At 39.4% G+C, this 19053-nt stretch overlaps 2 protein-coding genes across 4 annotated transcripts in view; one reads left to right on the top strand and one right to left on the bottom strand.

The window, feature by feature from the left end:
• Positions 1-6530, top strand: LOC134615949 (uncharacterized). 3 transcript variants are annotated; one of them, XM_063460634.1, is made up of 14 exons: positions 443-738; positions 839-878; positions 1612-1762; positions 1862-1994; positions 2112-2169; positions 2280-2394; positions 2498-2598; positions 3935-4062; positions 4150-4386; positions 4480-4513; positions 4768-4795; positions 4900-4994; positions 5394-6069; positions 6172-6530. In XM_063460634.1, exons 1-14 carry the CDS (start codon positions 716-718, stop codon positions 6366-6368), a joined length of 2016 nt encoding a protein of 671 aa, XP_063316704.1. In that variant the 5' UTR covers positions 443-715; the 3' UTR covers positions 6369-6530. The 3 variants fall into 3 exon arrangements, with proteins under 3 accessions (XP_063316705.1, XP_063316704.1, XP_063316703.1); XM_063460635.1 differs by lacking the exons at positions 443-738; positions 839-878 and adding an exon at positions 1-96 and having other exon boundaries at positions 6172-6528; XM_063460633.1 differs by lacking the exon at positions 443-738 and having other exon boundaries at positions 775-878; positions 6172-6529.
• Positions 6531-6549: 19 nt separating this feature from the next.
• Positions 6550-19053, bottom strand: part of LOC134615950 (proton myo-inositol cotransporter-like) — a 96745-nt gene continuing 84241 nt past the window's right edge. Inside the window, exons 5-10 of the mRNA XM_063460636.1 lie at positions 16533-16696; positions 16307-16427; positions 12425-12550; positions 12170-12288; positions 10455-10607; positions 6550-9595 (exon numbers count right to left, since the gene is read on the bottom strand). Coding sequence (XP_063316706.1) covers positions 9369-9595; positions 10455-10607; positions 12170-12288; positions 12425-12550; positions 16307-16427; positions 16533-16696 — 910 coding nt within the window. The 3' untranslated portion in view covers positions 6550-9368. The remainder of the gene's footprint in view (positions 9596-10454; positions 10608-12169; positions 12289-12424; positions 12551-16306; positions 16428-16532; positions 16697-19053) is intronic.

The following is a 19053-nucleotide window of genomic DNA, read 5'->3' as shown; positions in this document are numbered from 1 at the left end:
TCTGCAACCAGCCCTTACTACACCCATCCCCCAGACCTGACTCACCGCGTCGACATAAAGAGCGAGAGGGAGTTCTGATGGCCGGATTGATGTGAAGTGAGCCGATACTTGGACCGCTACATCCTGCTCCCCTTTTTTGCGCCAGCTACAAGCACTACAAACTAGGACAAGTGCACTTCCGGTTATTGTTGCCAAATTAAAGGCGTTCCTACCTCCACCACACAAACGTGTCTATGTTAGCTTTTATTTTATAAAGAAAATCAGCCCAACATCCGGTTTTGCTGTCGTCGCTGGCGACTTAGTTTGCAGAGGGTTTTTTTCATTGGTCGAGCCCCCGGCAAAAATATGATTGGTTGTCTGACAGACGTAAATAAATTAGTCCCAACTGTTTTATTCTACTATACTACAGTATTTTATTTTAAGCAAATGTAAGGCACAGTGAAACAAAATACAGAAATAAAGCAAATAAACTCCGTAAAAATTACACATATATATTTTCTTCTTTGGGCATTTCTGAGCGCGTGTCCGAAGTCTCGTGGTTCGTCCTCGTGCTTCTATTGTATTCTGAAAGCTAAGATAAAGTTAGCTACCTAGCTGAAACAAAACAATAAGCTATGCATGCACTCTGAATTTCTGTGCTGACACAGGCACAAAAACTTGATCTTTGTAGTTTTCTAGATTTTGTCGTTTCTATAGTAATTAAGAGCTGTTAAAAATGAACTGGGTCGGAGGTTCAAGGTAAGAGAAAGCACATTTTGGTTATTAGCTGATGTGTTAATGTATATCATATTAGCCTATAAATGTTTAAGCTAACTAGACATGTAACTGCTCATTTCAGAAACCGGTTAGTGATGAGGAATAATGCCAAAAAGCAGAGGGTAAGACAACCAAATAAAACTTACATTATTTTACATTAAGTGCAGGACCCCAAAATGCAAGTAGGATGCTAAATATTAAATGTTTAATTGTATACTCCATAAAATATTGTATCCAGAAGAAAACTGTTTTGACTTTTAATTTTGAGTAAAAGTTAAATTCTTACTTAGGGAGGTCAATAGTGCACAGGTTGCATATTGAAAATATATTTAAAGTAGTGGAATAACACTTTTAATAATAATAATAATAATAAATTTTATTTAAAAGCCACATTCAAGACACCTAAGGACACTTAGAATAGAATAAAAGACATAGTAGAACAATGACAAAACGAAGAACTATATATATATAATATAGTTCTTCGTTTTGTCATATATGGTTTTATAATGTTGTTTGGTATTTTTAGTAGAAGGCAACTTAGCCATTTGAAAAGCCCAGACATAGCCTATTTGAAGCTTCATTGATGTGAAGTCTTAAAACTCAACAATACCCCAAAATAGTTCATTAATAATCACTAGCCCAAATTGCTGCCTTTGTTTTTCACAAAATCATTTTATTTATTTTTCATGTAATAAACATTAAAATCTATATCCTTGTGTAATGATAATTAATTAAATAACAATCACTAATGTTCAAGCTTGATGTTTTTTCATTGTAACCAGTTTTGTAAATGTATTAAATTAACAAAGCCTTTGTCCCTGTGCCTAAATATTGGTTATGCTTTTTCTGTTCCAGGAATTCTTTGAAAAGAGAAAAATGCAACAAAAACTGAAAAACATGGGAATACCTGTCCCAGCCCCTTCCCTAGGCAAAACTAGTTCTGGTAGTTTGGACCTAATGACTCTGTTCATCGTCAACCAGATTGCTGCTAAAAAAGCATGTAAAGGTGAGATTCACAGCCCCAGATCACCAGAAAACAATAATCTAATACATTTAAGCCTCAGGATGGCAAATGATACAAACAGATAATGTTCTTGTTTTTCAGATCCTCCTAAAGCAGCAGTTCTTGGCAGTTGTAAGGCAGGAGCCAGGCATAAGAGAAAAGATCCTCTGGTGCTCCCGATGAGCCCCTGTTCCCCATCACGGCTGTGTCTTGTTGAGGGCCAGTCTGAGTACAGGTATAGCCCCACTGTGGGTTATCAGTTCTTGTAGCCTATTATGTTAATATAATAATAATCCTCTTAATAAATGGAATGAAAAGGGTTTTAAAAGTATTATATTTTCCATCTTAACAGTGTTCAAGAAAGCCGAGAAAGAAGGAAGGTAATTCCACAAGGGTTCAAGTTTCAGCGTGTAAGTCACTTTCCTGCCCTTCATGGTTTTACTTCAAGTTAGCGTTAGCATATTAACGTGCTTAATATGAACAAATGTAAAGACACTCACTAAATCCCTGTTTTTGTAAGTTGTCGCCAGTACTTGAGTCGGGTTTCTCAGACAACAGTGCCTCTGACTACCTGCCTGCCATGCCCGATGCCCGCAGCCCCTTCTCTTCCGCCTCATCTGCCTGCTCAGGCCAAGGTTGTGTAACACTAATAGACTATTAACAACTATAACTCAGTTACAGTACTGCGTACTCTTCTTTGCATGATGATATCTTATGAAATCCAACTGGTCTCCACAGGAATTTTCCCCCTGCAGCTGAATCTCCAGAAACAAAGCCAGGCACTGCATCCCTCTTCTCCCCCACCCTGGGACACCTCAGTTCTATCGCAGACCGAGGCAGTAAGGGATAGCTCTTATTAGAATTACATCACTACTTTAAGGTTACAGCTGTATTTTTTACACATTTTACCCCACACATGGTTTATATAAGAAAGGAAACGTATGGAAACTCTGACTTCAGTTGAGAAACTTATCTTAAGTTGGTGTGGAAAAATGGCTTATGTTGGTGTTGTTTAACAGGCCAACAAAGATTTTGGTAACTTCTCAGAACTCTGCTTTACAATAAATCATATTGTGCTTTAATCATGGAATGTGACATACATATGTCAGGTGTGTCAAGGTCTTTCACAGTGAATGTAACCTTTTTTTGTGTAGTAATTTCATTCATGGGAATTAAAAACTGGTAATTTTGCCACAAGGCTGAGATACACACTGAAGATGGTTTGCTTCAAGTAGAAGCTGCTGAAGTAACTAGATCAATGGGCCTATATCTGATAGTCTGGTGGTGAGGTGGTCCACTCAGGGTCACCAGCGTTTCGCCCTTTAACCTGTAAGACTTTAAATGAGTGGGGGATGGCCAACTTCGATGAAAATTGAAGCTGCACGCCATCCTTTTCGCATTGGCTTTCTTCAGATTGTGAGAAATGGATAGCCTGTCCCCCAGTGACCTCATCTACAAACATGGTTTTTGCACACCTACACAAGTGTAATCCCAGGTGCCCAATTATAAATCCTTATTTATATTTATTCAGGCTATTCAGGCCTAAAATTCAGGCATTCTTGTTCAATACAAAAGCTGAAAACAACAAAGAAAAAGTAATGTAGCATTACTTTTAATATTACTAAAGGTACTAGTATTTTATCATATCACTATAGTATTTTAGTAAGTAAAATTTATTTATATAGCAGTTTTCACAGTTTAAAATCACAAAGTGCTTTACAATTAAACCAGAAATATAAATAAAAGAAAAAAAATAATTAAAAGCTTGTTTGTATAGAAATGTCTTCAGCTGCTTTTTAAAGGGGTCAAGTGTAAAGAGTGCCTTGGTGCCACTGCCTGAAAAGCCCGATCCCCACGTGTTTTGAACCCAGTACGTGGGACCAACAGTAACCTCTGACCTGAAGTGCTTGAGAAGAAGCACGAGGTTTCAACAGGTCAGAGATATACTGTGGAGCTTCAACGTGTAGAGCTCTGAAAGTTAAAACTAAAAGTTTAAAATGAAACCTAAAATTTGTTGGCAACCAAAACTGGAGTAGTATGTGACCTCTTGTTTTAGACCAGTTTATAGTCTTTGGATCAACAGCATCTCTTGCTAAGAGAAAACCGTTACAATCTAATAAAATGTGACAATAATGTGTCTTTCTTCTGACAAATGCTGATTTGTTTTTCTGTCAGTTTCATCCTTTCTCTCAGCCCAGAAGTATGACAAACACATCTCCCTGGTCGCACAACATTAACCAACCCTTCTTCCAACTTGAGAACCCAACAGCATCTCAAGTCCTCTTTGGCAGTCCACAACCAGGGTGAAAACAAGTTTACATTTTAATTGGTTATTTTCTATCCTTAGCTTCAGTTTTGTAACCAATCAGTGCCCGTGTGTGTTGCCACAGTAAAAGCAATGCAGAAGACCATGCAACATATGTGGACAGCATCTTTCTCAACCAGCCAAAGGACAAAGAGTCCATGCTGGACTTCACGTTTAACCAGTCAGAAATTCAGCAGCAATTGGAGGATGATGTCTTTAGAGGGTTTTGTGATGAAGATTGTGAAGGACACTCTCATTCTGGGAGTGCAAAATCAAAAATATGTCTCCCAGATCAGACATTGGTAAACTCTTCTGCACCACAGTAAGTGTTTGCACTTCCAGTCTAACGAAATGCATTATTATGGAGCAAATTTTGAATCCATTTTTATGTTGGGTTTTATTATTTTATTGCCAGAACTGTGCCAGACTCACAGTGCATGGGAGCAGAGGTAAGCAGTTTTTTTAAAACTACATGTGGGAGTAAAGTTGCCCTTTTACTGCCACCAAGTGGTCAAATTTGGAACTGCGATGGAATTAACTTTAAATGTGTAGAAAGCAAATCATCACAAAGTTTAATGAGGCTCTCCAGTCATCATAAGCTGTCATATAGAGTTCCTAACAGTTTATATTTAATATTTTTATAACTGGATTATATACATGGGTACAGCAGAAGTGTCAAATATTTATTATGTTTTGTTCACAGCCCTCCAACTGCACTGACACAAGGTTTTGTAAGTTTCCAAGGAGTCTCACGTTAAGGAAATTCATTTATTGTGTACATGTTTGAGGAAAAACCAAAAAGTAAATGGGTGTTTTTTCCCCTCTAATTCCACAGCATGCTTTGGAGACAACACTGGGCCAGTGAATGGCTCTGAATATTCGCCAAGTTACTCTTTTAGAGGAGGTTACCTGAGTCCAGACTCAAATGATGTGAGTGAAGCTACACTGTGAACTTTATTCCAACTTTCTGAAGTGCTCTACTTGGAAAGTTATCTTTGAAATACATTAAAGTAATCTTTCATCTAACCCCTCAAAACTGTAGCAAATTCATGCTGTATTTTTTTAGTACTGATGTTAATTAAGCTGTAGATTAACTATCAGCACTCTGCCAGTTTCTGTAGCCTCCTTTTTTAATTAAACACAAATGAGTAAATTACTATTAAACAGATGATCATCACCTGTCCCAAATAGTTAACACAAAAAAGCAACACTCATTAACAGCACAGTGTTCTCTGCACAGTGCCACTGATTTATACCTCTTTCCTGGACATATTTTCACACCATCTGACACAGGAATTGCTGTTTTCTACTTTTAAAACTATATATTAGGATGAAGACTGCTATCAGGTATGCCTCCCAGCATCTGCTTCTTACATGGATCAAGCCTTTAGCCTCAGTGGCTCACACGGGAATTTAAATGAAACACTCTCTGAGCTCAGGCCTCACACCCCACGAATAAGATCCCAAATGGACTTCAGAGTTGACCTAAAAGTTACCGAGAACATGGCTACCCCAGATAAGGCCTTTGAAAGTAAAGGGCAGGAGAAAGAAAGCAGCACAGCTCTCCTTTTATCTCCACACCCTTCAGCTCAAACTCAGAGCTCAGATGTCTGCAAATGCAAGAAAACATCAAGTGAAACTCGAGATGCAGGAACTCAAACAGTACGCAGCCCCCCGGCTGGGGCGTGCGATGCTTCGACTCAGTGCAGCTTTGTTGCAGACAGTTCTCTTGGGTACAGCTTGCATCTATCAAACGCTGACATGTTGGAGCTGCCTCCAGCCACAGGGAGGCAGGCTGGTACCGCCACAGAGCCAGATGCACTCACAGCTTCACCAGAAAACTCCAGGAGCGAAGAGAAGCAGACGCCCTGGAGCAACAAGAAATCAAAGGCGGATTCCCTGTCAGGCAGGAGCATGATCACTGCTAATAACGGTGCCAAAACGATTCTACAGAGACCCACAAACCCTTTTCTCACTAACGATCTGAGCACGACTAATGTCAGAGGTATGACATGAAAGTGAAATAGTCAGCTCTCTTTATGTGTTGTTTGAGAGAAACTTGAGATAGAAAATCACATTAAATTTTGCTCTCATGTTTCTAATTTAGGTCAGGAGAATAAAGAGGGCAGGGATGAGACAGAACAACACGAGAACTGCCCTCCAATGACAAGCTTTTCAGATCAAGGGAGGGAAGAGGGCACAGCTGGCACCAGAGTTAACATAGTCTCAAAGGAGGCTGAAATGCTTCAAGAAATAGCCAACATTTTGCTCCTCCTGAAGCAGAGGAAAATTCAGGGCTACTAAGAACAGATGGATGAAGACAACAGGAAATCAGTTCTGTGCTGTGCATCTGCCTTTATTTTAAAGCAATAGTCATAAAAGTAGATTAAAAATAGCTATATTGTTCTTAATGTTGTGATGCAGTTTATGCAGTTAAATAAAGCTCCAAAACATGACTTTGATTCATACATTTATTTATTTCCCCATATACACAATATTTCATGAAGATATTTATCTTTATATAATATAAACTCTAGCAAAACATTTACAGCTTGAACAATAATCAAATATACAGCACTCTTTTTTTTTTTAAATTTGCATTTCTGTAATACCCCACAAACTTTAGCAAAAAACACACATAATTGGTTCACATAGAAAAAAATGTAACCATTTTACTGATAAGTACACATTTAATGCCCTCAGCTGTAGTAGGGGACAGTGTTAACGCAACTGGAGGTTAAGGGCTGAACACCACATTATCTCTGACACAGGTGCAGCCTAAAACAATCACATTAAATATTTGGTTGACACAAGTTTTCGTTACTCAGTCTGTGCCGTGGACAGGTAAATCTGTGGTTTTTGTGTGTAGTAATACTTTCAGTACAAAACTAGCTTGTGAAGTTTTAAGAAAACTCCTGGATTAAGTGAAACTGATCAAATACAATCCTATGCTGAATTACAGTTGCTAGTGTTTTCTACACCTTTCACTCCAGAGAAACTGCGCTAAATTAGTTGAAAAGCAAAGTTTTGGAAGTTTAAGTTTTTACTCTGAACTATATTTCGCAATGTTTTGTTTTTATTGAAATAAACAATCAGAGCTCATCTTCGAGGATTCCTTTATTACTGCTCTGGGTTAAAAAAGAAAATATCTGGAATATTCTAGCCCCATAACTACAAATCACAAGTGCTTTACAATAGAATAGCTTATCATTTTCAAACGCAAGTTGAATATTTGACCTTGTTTTGTGCTGACTTCAATTCTTGATATGATTTTATTGTAGTCTGTACATGTTGATACTACTTTTTGTGTTTGCTTTGAAAAATGATCAGCTATTATAACACTGAAGAACTTGCAACTAAAGAGGCAACTATGATATTTGAAAGCTTTTTTTATTTTTAAAAAATCAGCTGGAAGTTTTCCACAGGAGGGTGCTTGTGTGCTACAGTATGCCATCACTTGTTTTAAAAAGTGGTACTAAAGTCTATAAATAATGATGGGTTAGGATAATGGACTGTTGGAAAAACATTTTTTTTAAAATGGTAATTTTCTGCTAGCACATTATCCGTTTTTTTTACTGAGGTTTCTGGGTATTTCTATTAATGTGCGGTTAAAAAAATAGGTAGAAGAAATCATATGGAAAATTCCATCATTTTAAACGTTGCATTGTACTGTATTTTTACAATCGTTTATTTTGGGTGTCTGCCATGAGAAACCTGTTCACTAAGCACAGCAGCAGTCTTTATACCCTTACTTACCCTTTTTATTTTTTTTGTTACACAGTTGTCTACTTTCCAACAGTTTTGCTACACAGAAAATTACGTGTATTTAACTAACAAGGTGTAACCTTACACAGTTTACACTTTTACAAAACAACATTACCAAATTACGCTAAAGCCTACTCCTCAACTTTTGACACAAGAACTACATAAATGATATGCTTGGCTATTTGTACATAAGGCTGTGAAGGAAGACACAAAGCAAAATACATGAAATTGTAGTCAATAAAATTCCATCACAGGTGAAATGCAAATATGCACATGGTAAAATTAAAAAAAGGCCAAGTAGACCTACAGGGAATGTGACTGAAAAATGGCCATTAGGCACCTTCACAATACACAGGCACTAATATTATCAATGTTCAGATAGAACGAAACACTTAAAAATCTCAGTCATCAAGCTAAAGCTTACTTTTACTGCTACAGACAGAACAGCCCGGTTTCTTTGCTGGATATTACAGACACTATATCCAGAAATAACGACAAGAAAAAGTTCATTGCAAGAGTTGCAACACTGGTTCGTAGGGTAGGTTTTGTGAAACACATTTTAAATGAAAAAGTAAGCAACGCTAAGGAAATTTGTAATTTGTCGAAACGTGGATTAACAAAAAGATCTGCTTTAAATAAATATATAAATACACAAACCATACTGTAGCACGAGGACTTCCAGTCCTATCAGGGCTACCAAGTTTGTAAGAGCGGTTTTGTTTCGGCACCCGTCGACAATACAAGTTTACTCAACCGTAATGATATACCGTGTGTCTCTGGCGATTGTTTTTCATAAAAATACAAACTGCAAACAGAAGAACATCAGCTCAAGGACTGACATTAAGTGTGCTACGCTACAAGCTGAAAAAACGAGACAGCGGAATGTGTCTCATACACCAAGGCATAATGGTACGAAAGACGACAACAGCTGCTGTCCAGTCAACAAAAGTTTTGTGGTTATATTTACTGTAACTTTTTGAATGGAGTTACCATTGTATTCTGACACAAAGCTCTGGGATAAAACCGTGTATAAATCATAAATGGTGCGTATACAACAAATGCACAAAATATTAGGGACAATCAGAGTTCCTTGTATTTTGTATCTTTGTATCTGTTAAACAGTCATAACTAGTCTCCATGAAAAAGTCACTGGACTTCTATGTATTATGCTTTGCCTATTATCTGCGTAGAAGGCCAGTGTTATAGACTTCTGTGGTTGAAAATAATAAGCAGGTCTGAAACCAGATAAGGTGCCAGTTCACCCCTGAATTTAGAGAATGAACTAATGGGAAACATTCATGCTAAAGCATTAGTGTTGATTGGAATTTCCCCAGTTGACTGCTTGAAAAGTGAACTGATACATGTTACTGATAGAAGCATAGTCTTCTAAAATGTAATTCCCAATCTATGTTGGAGGTAAACCAGTGACCCCTCAGATCACAGGAAAAAGAACACTATTACAGACTCAGCCGCTCTGCATGTTCCAGTGAAACAGCTAATGAAACACCCAGAGGGAGGTAAGCAACACCCAAGTTTCCTCTAGTCTACATCTGATGCGTCATTGTCCGATAGATGGTAGTTTGAACCTTTGACCCGGATGTACTCAACCTGCCGTCCCTCATCTGAATCAGAGGCGCCGCAAGAGCAAAGGTGGTTTTCGAACAACGCCTCGATCTCCTCCAGACGGCGGGATTTGGTTTCTGGCAGGCAGCCATATGTGAAGACGAAACCCAGCAAGGCCATGCTGGAGTACAGGAAGAAAGCTCCTGAGAAGACAAAGCAAAAGAACACGCTGTCACCGAGGATAGCCACCCACAAAGATGAGAAACACAATGGCACAACTTCAGACTTCTTATAAAATGATTTGCTTGTTCTCATTCACTGCCAGAAAAAGAAACACTGATGGTGACAACAGATCCTGCGGGCAGCTAATATTAGACCCCGACTGCCCACGCACTTCTAGGGACGTGTGTGGTGAAGAATGAAAATGTTTTTGCCACACTGCTTTCAAACTGTTGGTCCTATGATAAATGTGGAGTATAAGTAAAAGGCCCCTGTCGATGTGGCCTTACAGCAGGGTTAACGGGAAACAAATAACTATGTGACAAATGAAAATAAGGGTTCATACGAAAAGAGTGACACAGGTTTAATGAGATTTTGTCGCAACTGTGGTCCGTATTTTCTTCTTGTCAATGCACAGTGACATTTTTAAGTTGCAGCCGAGTGCACTTTAAGATTTAACAAGACAACATCTTGTGTTTTCCCAGCTTTGACATTATTTGCCCCACTTTTAGTAAATGATTGCTATCAAGCAGATGAATTGGTGAATGACTCAGAATCGATAATTAACCCAGTGGATCTCAGGATGCCTCCACAATCACCCCTGATTGATTGATCTCCAACTCCGCCAAAGGTCAGCTCCTTCCTGTGTGAGGGGAAACCTGCTGTTGTGCTACACTGACTGAGGAGTTATGCAAGATGGGTGGAAGAAAGCATCACTTCAGGGTATCAGCAAGCTGTTCTGTCCTTATTGCTCTTAATGGAAACACGAAAATACCTCTTACGTGTAAAAAATAAAGGATAAAATCTTTCAAGGTTATTATTTCCTTACACACAGAAACTGACCATAGTAGGTGATGTACTGAGCCAGGTGGAGGAAGGTAAGAGACACCAGGATATTGAAGGTCCAGTTGACCCCTGCTGCACAGGCGTTCCCTGTGCTCCTTGCCCAAAGAGGATAGATCTCAGAGTTGATGGTCCATGGCATTGGACCCATACCTGCGACAGAGAAGTAAGAATGAGCTGTGGGACCACTCGATTAAGAGGTGGAGATTTGAGATGGATGGAGAACTGCACTATATTTTGTTTAAGTCTTGTCAGCAGCACTTCATACAACTTATTTTATACATTTTCAGACATGTAAAAAATTAAAAACTCAAGTGTTCTACAGTCTGTATATTTCAAAATGATGTGAGATTACAATAGAAGAAAGGGACGTGTAGATACTTTATAACAGCAGTCCCCAGCCCTCGGGCCACGGACCGGTACCAGGCTGTGAGTTGTTTGGTACCGGGCCGCGAGAGTTGAGGCTCGGGTGTGAAATTTATGGTTTTCAGGGTTTTTATCGTTAACTCGGTGTCCCTGGGTCTTTTCCCGTGTTGTAGTTGTGTGTCTTATTTTGAAAGAAATATTTATGCGTTACCATAGCGACCAGAGAGCATTAAGGGGCAGAGAGGAGGATGTTACTCTCAGTGTTGTTGGCACATTTCAGGAGGACACTGCTAATAAAGTTACACAATTACACAGTGAATTCTCGTTTATTATTATATTTACAAAATACCACAGTTTTTGTCTTGGCCGTATCATTTTATTTTGTTGTATTTATCCACAACACCTCACCTCGGTCCGTGAAAATATCGTCTGACATTAAACCGGTCCGTGGCGCAAAAAAGGTTGGGGACCGCTGCTTTATAATACAGCCCATAACCCTGTTAGACCCTTGAATTCCAATCCAAGAAGACAAGGACAGGATACCACAAAGAGGAAATTTTGGTTGTCCTTTAAAATACCCCAAAGTTACTAATTAAATAAAAGTTGGATTTGCATCCCCTTTCTTCTCCCTAGACTCTCAATTAAAAAGAATTACATGGTAAATGTAGAAAAATTACATAATCAGTCGTGGGCTGTGTTATGAAGTGCTACCGTGCCTATAATAGAAACAAAGACGGTAGTTGAATTTGACAGAAGCAGAAAAGCTCTATCAATATGCAGCATCTACATACAAGTAAAAAGATATCTGATTTGATTTGCGGTCAGCTTCTGATTCCTTTTGTAGGTTGAGTAATATTGACCAGGCAAATTTATGCAGGCTTTGGCTGCGTACAGGTAAACAGTCCATGTGGAAAATAAAATAAAAACATATACACCAAAATGCAGTTTTATAACTACTGGCTCTTGTTTAGCTATGAGACTATGATCTACCTTTTTATTTGCGTTTTAAAAACTGTATCTGCATTCCTGGACTCTAAACAATGAACACTGCACCGACTAGGAGTTTAGACAGCAGCCGATGGGTTGGTGCTTTGTTAGGATTACAATGGATCCTGTTAACTCTGGTAAGCACTCAGACAAACACATCTGCAGCTACAAGTCCAACACAGCGAGGTTTAGCTTTGGCAGGCTATCAGAATATAGTGTGCTTTGTCCCGCTCTGCATTTTCAGAATTCAAAAGAATTATGTTCAATTTATGGTTCTTTTTTGTTATTGTTTGTTTTGTTTTCCCCAAAAGCATCCTGGTGTTGGATCTCATGGGGACTAAAACTAAGGTTCAGTCTCTCACCCGGCGCAAAGGCAGCCAAGTAGAGCACCAGTCCCAGTAAAACCAACCAGGAGAAGGAAGTGGGGCAGTAGTTGTAGGCCCAGTAGGTCTGATCTCTCATCAGGGTAGAGTTGGAGCATCTATAAGAGGCAGGCACATTTGTTAGTCTTTACCAATCCCTCTTAAAACTGGGGGGGGGGCAGTTAAAGGTGAGATGTGTTATTTCACTGCATCCTAATGCACTTCCACATGCTCACTTTGCATCCTGTGACTCACCTGCCCCATGCTGCGTGCTCGGTGGAGGCCTTATTGACTGGCATGCAGGAGGAGGTGAGCAGCGCCGAGCCATTCTCACGGTAACAGAAGCCGCATCCAGGATCCAGCATGCACGGCTCGCACACCCTAACAGCAGACGCAACACGCATTACCTCTCATTGCTCTAAAGACAATCAATCGAACGGCAGCTTGTAATCACATTCTTTTACGTTTGCCTTTCCTCTATAGGATGCTGAGAAATTCCTTGTAAAAGTTCAATATGAATGTAAACGTACCTGCTGCTACTGGACAAGACGCAAATATAACAGAAAAACAGCCATCCACCCATCTAACTGAGGCACACATCTCTCACCAAAATCGGTAAATGTATGAGACATTCGTCCCCACTGTGTGGGATTCACTATCATTACATTTCTTTTCCTGTCCTGTTCCCAGCTTTGTTAATTTAAACTACATCCTATCACATTATCATGTTCTGCGGTCTGTTTCTTGATGAGCAGTCCTTATTTTTGAGTGTTTCAACTGAACAGCTTTACAAGGGTGCACTCATCTTTCCCCATGCTATTTCATCAGGTTCGAGGTAGGTCATGAAATGCACACTCTGCTTGAGAGATCTATTTTTATTGTCCGTAGCTTCCAGGGAGCCTTTCTCTAATTTCACACTGAGGTTAAGGATGAAAATAACACCATGTATTCAAAAGTAACTATTGCAGGAAAGTGAGGAGAAAGATATAACCACTTAGCATTAGCTGCTTAGAAGTATCTGTAACACTGATATAGATATTGTTAAGTATTAGTAAAGCTAAAGCCCATTAAACATCTGTTTTTATAAAAAGAAAAAAAAATCCCAGAGACATTAGCAGGTCAGGCTAGCTAGCCCAGCAGTAATGTAATGCTAGTGAAATGGTACCTTAGCACTCCTAAGGGTTTTTATAAGTGTTAGGTAGCATTGTAGGCTGGTTATGTCATAGATGGCAATTTCACCACTGCTTTCTTCCCTTTTACCATGTGTGTAATGCAATGAGACAGTTCAGGAGACTAAGATGTATATTTTATACATACATTTTATACCATATGTTTTAAATTATATTTACTATATACATATATTTTATACCATATTTGATATTTATCTGGTGACAAAAGTAAGCATAATGTAGATAGGTCCTAAAAGGGTCAAACCCTTTCCCAATAGAAAAGCAGGGAGCTCGTCTAGAAATTCCTATCAGTAAAATTCTCTATCTATGATAGCTTCCCTTTAACCTTAGTGCTTTCCATCAGGAGCAACCTTCACCCTTAAATTAGTGGACAACCCACTCCACCAAACGATAGCCAACTCAAGGTACGCGGTCAGTATAAATGACTGAGTTAAGACCAGGTGAGTCCAAAAAATATTTGTAAAACATAAAATATTTGCACAAATGTTATGTGTCCAGTGCGTAAAGGGCTTTAGCTCTCCTTAGTCAAACCCCAAAATAGCACGTTAAGAAAACATCTTTAAATGGGACATCTGAGCACCAAAGCACTTAAGAGGCTACTGGTGGTTCTGGTGCTCTGTTGATGCTGCTGTGGTCAGTGAAGGGATGCATGTGGGTTCATGTGAAGCAAAGTGAATTCAGTAAAGCTTTTCCAGTGTGGTAAAAGCACTCATCTCTTCAAATTATCCCTGCGTTTATGTGTGTGTGGCGGTGTGGGTTATAGCACGCGGTCGCAGGACAGCGAGTGCATTAGGCATTGCCTGTCGTTGTGATGAAAGACTGCCGTTACACATGAGCTTCATCTCGTGTCTGTGTAAGTGAGAGTAAATTGCAACACAGAGGCATCTGATGACTGATTCATTCGGAAACAAACTCTGGCTCACCGCCTGCCTTCTGCTGCTGCTGGGGACAGTCGAGTGAAATGGGAGTGACAGATGTTAGATGATGAATTGCGTAACTGTTAAAATCATTTAATTACATTTATTATGTAAAATAATTGACCACAATTTCTAACACCTATGCTGGCACTAATTTTGACCTCTGAGTACTCAGAGAAATCTACATCTGTATTAACGTATGTGTAAAAACCTGCAAAAACTTCACCACAAAAATTCTTTTAGGAGGGTTTTATTCTCTTTCCACCACTTAGTGTCCTCTGCTACACCTCTAAAACTGCAAAATACTAAGTGCCTTTACTAAGAACAGAAGTGCTCCAAGGTCAACAGTAGCTTTCTCATGCCAGCACCCCCATTTTCGGTTCTTGTTTACCATTTTAAGCTATGCTACAATACCAAATGTACCGCTTTGTGTTTTCCTCCAACCTTCTGCAGAGTGTGACACCTTAATACAAACACAGAAATCTGTATTTTCCTTCATATGTGCTAGATGATCAGAGGGAGTAATTCAGAGAGACTCGGAGGTCTAAAGTCATACCTACTCCTCACATCCTGCAGGGAAATAACAACCCTCATTACTAGGTTTGATAGTGTAGCTGGATTTCTTTCCACCATGTACATGCATGTGTGTCTCAGTATGTCTTTTGGTCCTGGAGAAAGCTACTCTAGTGGTTATACCCAGGAACTTGGTTGCAAGCCATACAAATGCAATATCCAGTTGGAAAAAACACACTTGAAAACCAGGTGATTTACATTCAGTTGAGATCAAAATGAAGGGCACGTTTGAAGACTGGTGTGCTCCGATGCATGGGTACTTCTGTATTAATATGGTAATAGAAGCTGAGCACTTATGGTTTGGAACGTCAACATGTTCCAACTCATAAGAGCTGGCAAAACAGAGGCTCTCAGGGTCTCAGTGCCTATGAATAGAATGGCTTTCTCCTTGGACACCTGTTAGGTGACGTGTTTTTGACATGTCTGACCAAGAGGAGAGAGGAGGGAATGTGTCTCCCCAGCCATCTCTTCCATCGGGGATTGAGGAGTTGGCCAGGGAGAGAAAGATCTGGGCATCTCTGCCTACACTTCTCCCATGACCTGAAATGGACAAATGGATTCATGCATGGGTATATAGGAAGAAGGAATAATTGAGCCTTGGCGCCTCTGTGATGCAGGTCCTTTTGCATGCTTCAGTTTTAAGGACTTCTTATTGACCTCAAGCATCAATGTGATATTAAGGTGCTTTCAGTCCCATTGCCACAGGTGTAAAATCAACCTAGCCATGCAGTCTGCCTTTACTAACAAAAAGCTCAACGTATCTGTGCATGGTGCTGTAATAGTTTGCCACCGTTGAAACTGTAAGTGGTATTATTGCAAAGTAGAAGCAATTAGGAACCACAGCAGTTCCTAAGTCAGTCATGAAGTGGCAGACTGTGCATAATTACAGCGCGAGTCACCAAATGCTGAGGCTCATAGTGCATATAAGTCACCACTGATTTGCTAACTCAATAACTGCAGAAATCCAAACCTCATCTGGCATTAACATCAGCACACAAACTGTGCACTGGGAGCTTCACAGCATGGTTTTCCACAGCCATGCTGTTTGCTTTTATGTCCATTTAATGTCCATTTCATACTGGAATGAAAATCCCTGTTGTTATCATAATCCCATAATGAAGTAAATCTCAATTCCACAGTTTACTATAATGGCTACTGAGTAATTACACCATAGATTAGTGTTTTAACGTGTTCCCTAAAAGACTTGCTTTTGATACCGCCCGTATTATATCCTCTGGGTAAATGGTCTTTATTGCTCAAATGGTGTGTTTTTTTTTAACACTCTGCAGCTAAAATGGTGAACGGTGGAGCAATCAGAATAACTGTAGAAAAGAAAAGACAACCTGTTGTTGGAGAAGGCTAAGAGAACTTAACACTGATAGATTCTGTTGATGTAATAATACCACATACTGTAAGATACATCTGAAACGCCACAGGCCTATAGATAAAGTACTCACTGGTACTTGGAGCAGGTAGAGTTGGCCATGGCGGGGTCTAATGGGTGGTAGGTGACAGGGGGACTGTGCTGTGCAGACATTAAGAAACCGATGGCCAACAGACTCAAACTGAAACACGTGCCTGTCAAAAAAATAATAATTAAATAACGCACAGAGCACACAAAAACAACTTTTAATATTTTTTGTTGATTTGGACAGCTCAAGTCTCCTCCTCCTTTAGCCTTACCTATGATGCTGCCTAGGGTGAGCTTCCTACGCCCCACTCTCTCCACCAGCCACACTCCCAGCAGAGTAAACAGGAAGTTGGTGAGGGTGGTGAGTCCAGCCAGCCAGATTGCCAACCTGTCATCCCGCACTCCTGACATCTGCAGGATGGTGGCACTGTAGTACCTATGTGACATGAGAGAAAAAAGAAAAAAAGCAAAGTTAGAGAATAATAATAAGAAAAACGAAGCATAAAAATAGGTCAAGAGTATCCTTCTTGTCTATAAACACAGACAGATTGGCAACACATTGCAGTCAGTCTTAGTTAGTCTGTGCCTATGAGTCCAACTTGTCCGTGACATGTTTCTTTGCAACAGACTTGACTTACCTGACTGCCAACTGGTTGTATTCTGGCTATATTTCTGCATATAAACAAGTTTGCAGTTAAATCATTGTCCTACAGCAACTATTTGTGGAGGAATTTCTGAATTTGTGCCAGAATTTAAAAGTTAAACCACTTTATGAAAATACACATTTCTGCCTTACATTCTCTGGGTTTGAATACAGTTGGAAACATTTTGGATAATGTTAGTGTGCAGAGTCAACAAAACACAAGAACGACATATTTATTTTTCAAGAGTAACTGTTATCACACTTGTTATCACACTGTTTTTACACATATTACACTGCAGTTCAATTCATTTCAATTTTATTCATAAAGCATCAAATCCCTACAGTCGCTTCAAGGCGTATTGTAAGGCAAAAACCCTACAAAGTATTTCAAGTACTGTATAATTGTATTTGGAGAAATATTAAGCAGTCTCAGCACAATATTATGGCTATATTAAAGTATAAATATCAAACAGAAACATATGTAAAACTGCAATCAATCTTTAAGTCAACAAGCCAATCACAGCCTCTCTTCGTAAGAGCAATTCACTCATCCACCAACCCCAGTCTCTCTACTTGAGCACCAGTCGCTCCACTAGAGATCAGCTAGCGATCAGTTATAAATAGGCTCTCTCTTCATCTCCCATATAATATAATTATACTTGCAACTCTGGCACCATGTTGCTCCACGTGTGCAGATTAACAGCAATCATCATCAACAAGGCTCTAAGCAGGCTGCGGTCAACAATACAGACACCTGCACAGAGCCCATTTCCCATTTCAACTTTGCTACTTTGTAACTAAGAAAGACGAGTGAAAAAACCAAAAGGACAAGCATGCAGAAAATGATGAGACAAAATGCACACACCTGCAGGGAGTCTTTAAAGTAAACACCTCCAGGCAGTCTGTTTAAAGTATAGCCACTGAAATGATGCGCTCATTGGCAGAAAACACATCATTACCCAAAATGAACACAACGCATGTAAGCACATTGAATAGATAGGGACTCAGCAACCTTGAGAGAATGCAACACAAATACAAAGAAGGTAAGACTCATAAAGAAAAAGCTCAAATAAATCTACAGCATTGTCTGCCTGTCTGTGTCTCTAAAGGCAGCTCAGAATTAGCATTCTGCTTTTCATCTCTTCAAAAGCATCGTTATCTCTCTCTTGTTCTCTCTCTCTCTCGTGTTCTTGGCTTTCTCTCTCTCTCTCTCCCAAAACAAAGACATTCATTTGAGGGATTTGCATAATAACACTTTACTTTTTCTGCCATAGTATCCACTTAGACAGAACGAGAACAGAAAGGGAAATGAGATGGTGTGAAACTCGGGTTTAAAAGCATGACCTACAGTCTTATAAGGTGCATGAGGTGATAAATGTTTTTGATGGAATTATTAGGCTTCTGCAGACTGAGATATATGCCGGCAAAAATGCATGTGTTTAATGGACACGCACTCACACACATGCGAGAAATGAGTCGGTTTTGGAGCAGCAGCAGGAGTAAAAGCACTATTTCTGTTCTCAGCAGTACAGCCCGCTGTGCTCCATCTCCAGCCCTGCATCTTCCTGATTACAGCACAGACACACGCACACACACACGCGCACACATTGTGTTCTGACTTAAAAAGTACTGTGAATAACAGCCTCCAGAAACAAAATGATCATTTTTTGACCACAGTGCCAAGAAGCACGGCCTGTGTTAAATGTTAAAAGCATCTCCGAACTGGCATTTCAGGCTTTTAAAAGCCCCAAAGAGACGCTCGATATGCAAACATGGCCGTCGGATTTCTAAAAGACATCGTCATCCATCATCAAGTGCTACGGTGTGATTCTAAGGTGTCATGATGAAATCTCAATGGATAAAAAGTAAAGAAATAAGTGAGGAACATAATATATAAAGCACTACTCATCTATAAGTTGATAAATCAACTTTAACCCTGTAAGACCCAACCCATCAAAAAATAGCCAGAAAATTTTGATTTTTTGGAACTGAGATGTTTATTAACTCTTATAACAAAATCCACTTTTTTTGCTATATCATGTTGTGTATGGTATATTTTTAATATATATGTATTATATATTTTTTGTATCGCATTTGATACGTTGGGCTTTTTTGGCAACTTTTTGTTAACAACAATGTTAATTTTAGAC

Source organism: Pelmatolapia mariae, linkage group LG17 (genome assembly GCF_036321145.2).
Source record: "Pelmatolapia mariae isolate MD_Pm_ZW linkage group LG17, Pm_UMD_F_2, whole genome shotgun sequence".
In the NCBI taxonomy this organism is placed as follows: domain Eukaryota; kingdom Metazoa; phylum Chordata; class Actinopteri; order Cichliformes; family Cichlidae; genus Pelmatolapia; species Pelmatolapia mariae.
Note: the sequence above shows the minus strand (reverse complement) of the source record. Positions and strands in the feature narration are given on the sequence as shown.

Coding starts and splice junctions, on each gene's coding strand:
- LOC134615949 (XM_063460633.1), top strand. CDS start 801: ATGTTTAAGCTAACTAGACATGTAACTGCTCATTTCAGAAACCGGTTA. Junction 2,395..2,497: donor ATCTGCCTGCTCAGGCCAAG/GTTGTGTAACAC, acceptor TGGTCTCCACAG/GAATTTTCCCCCTGCAGCTG. Junction 4,796..4,899: donor CTGCACTGACACAAGGTTTT/GTAAGTTTCCAA, acceptor CTAATTCCACAG/CATGCTTTGGAGACAACACT.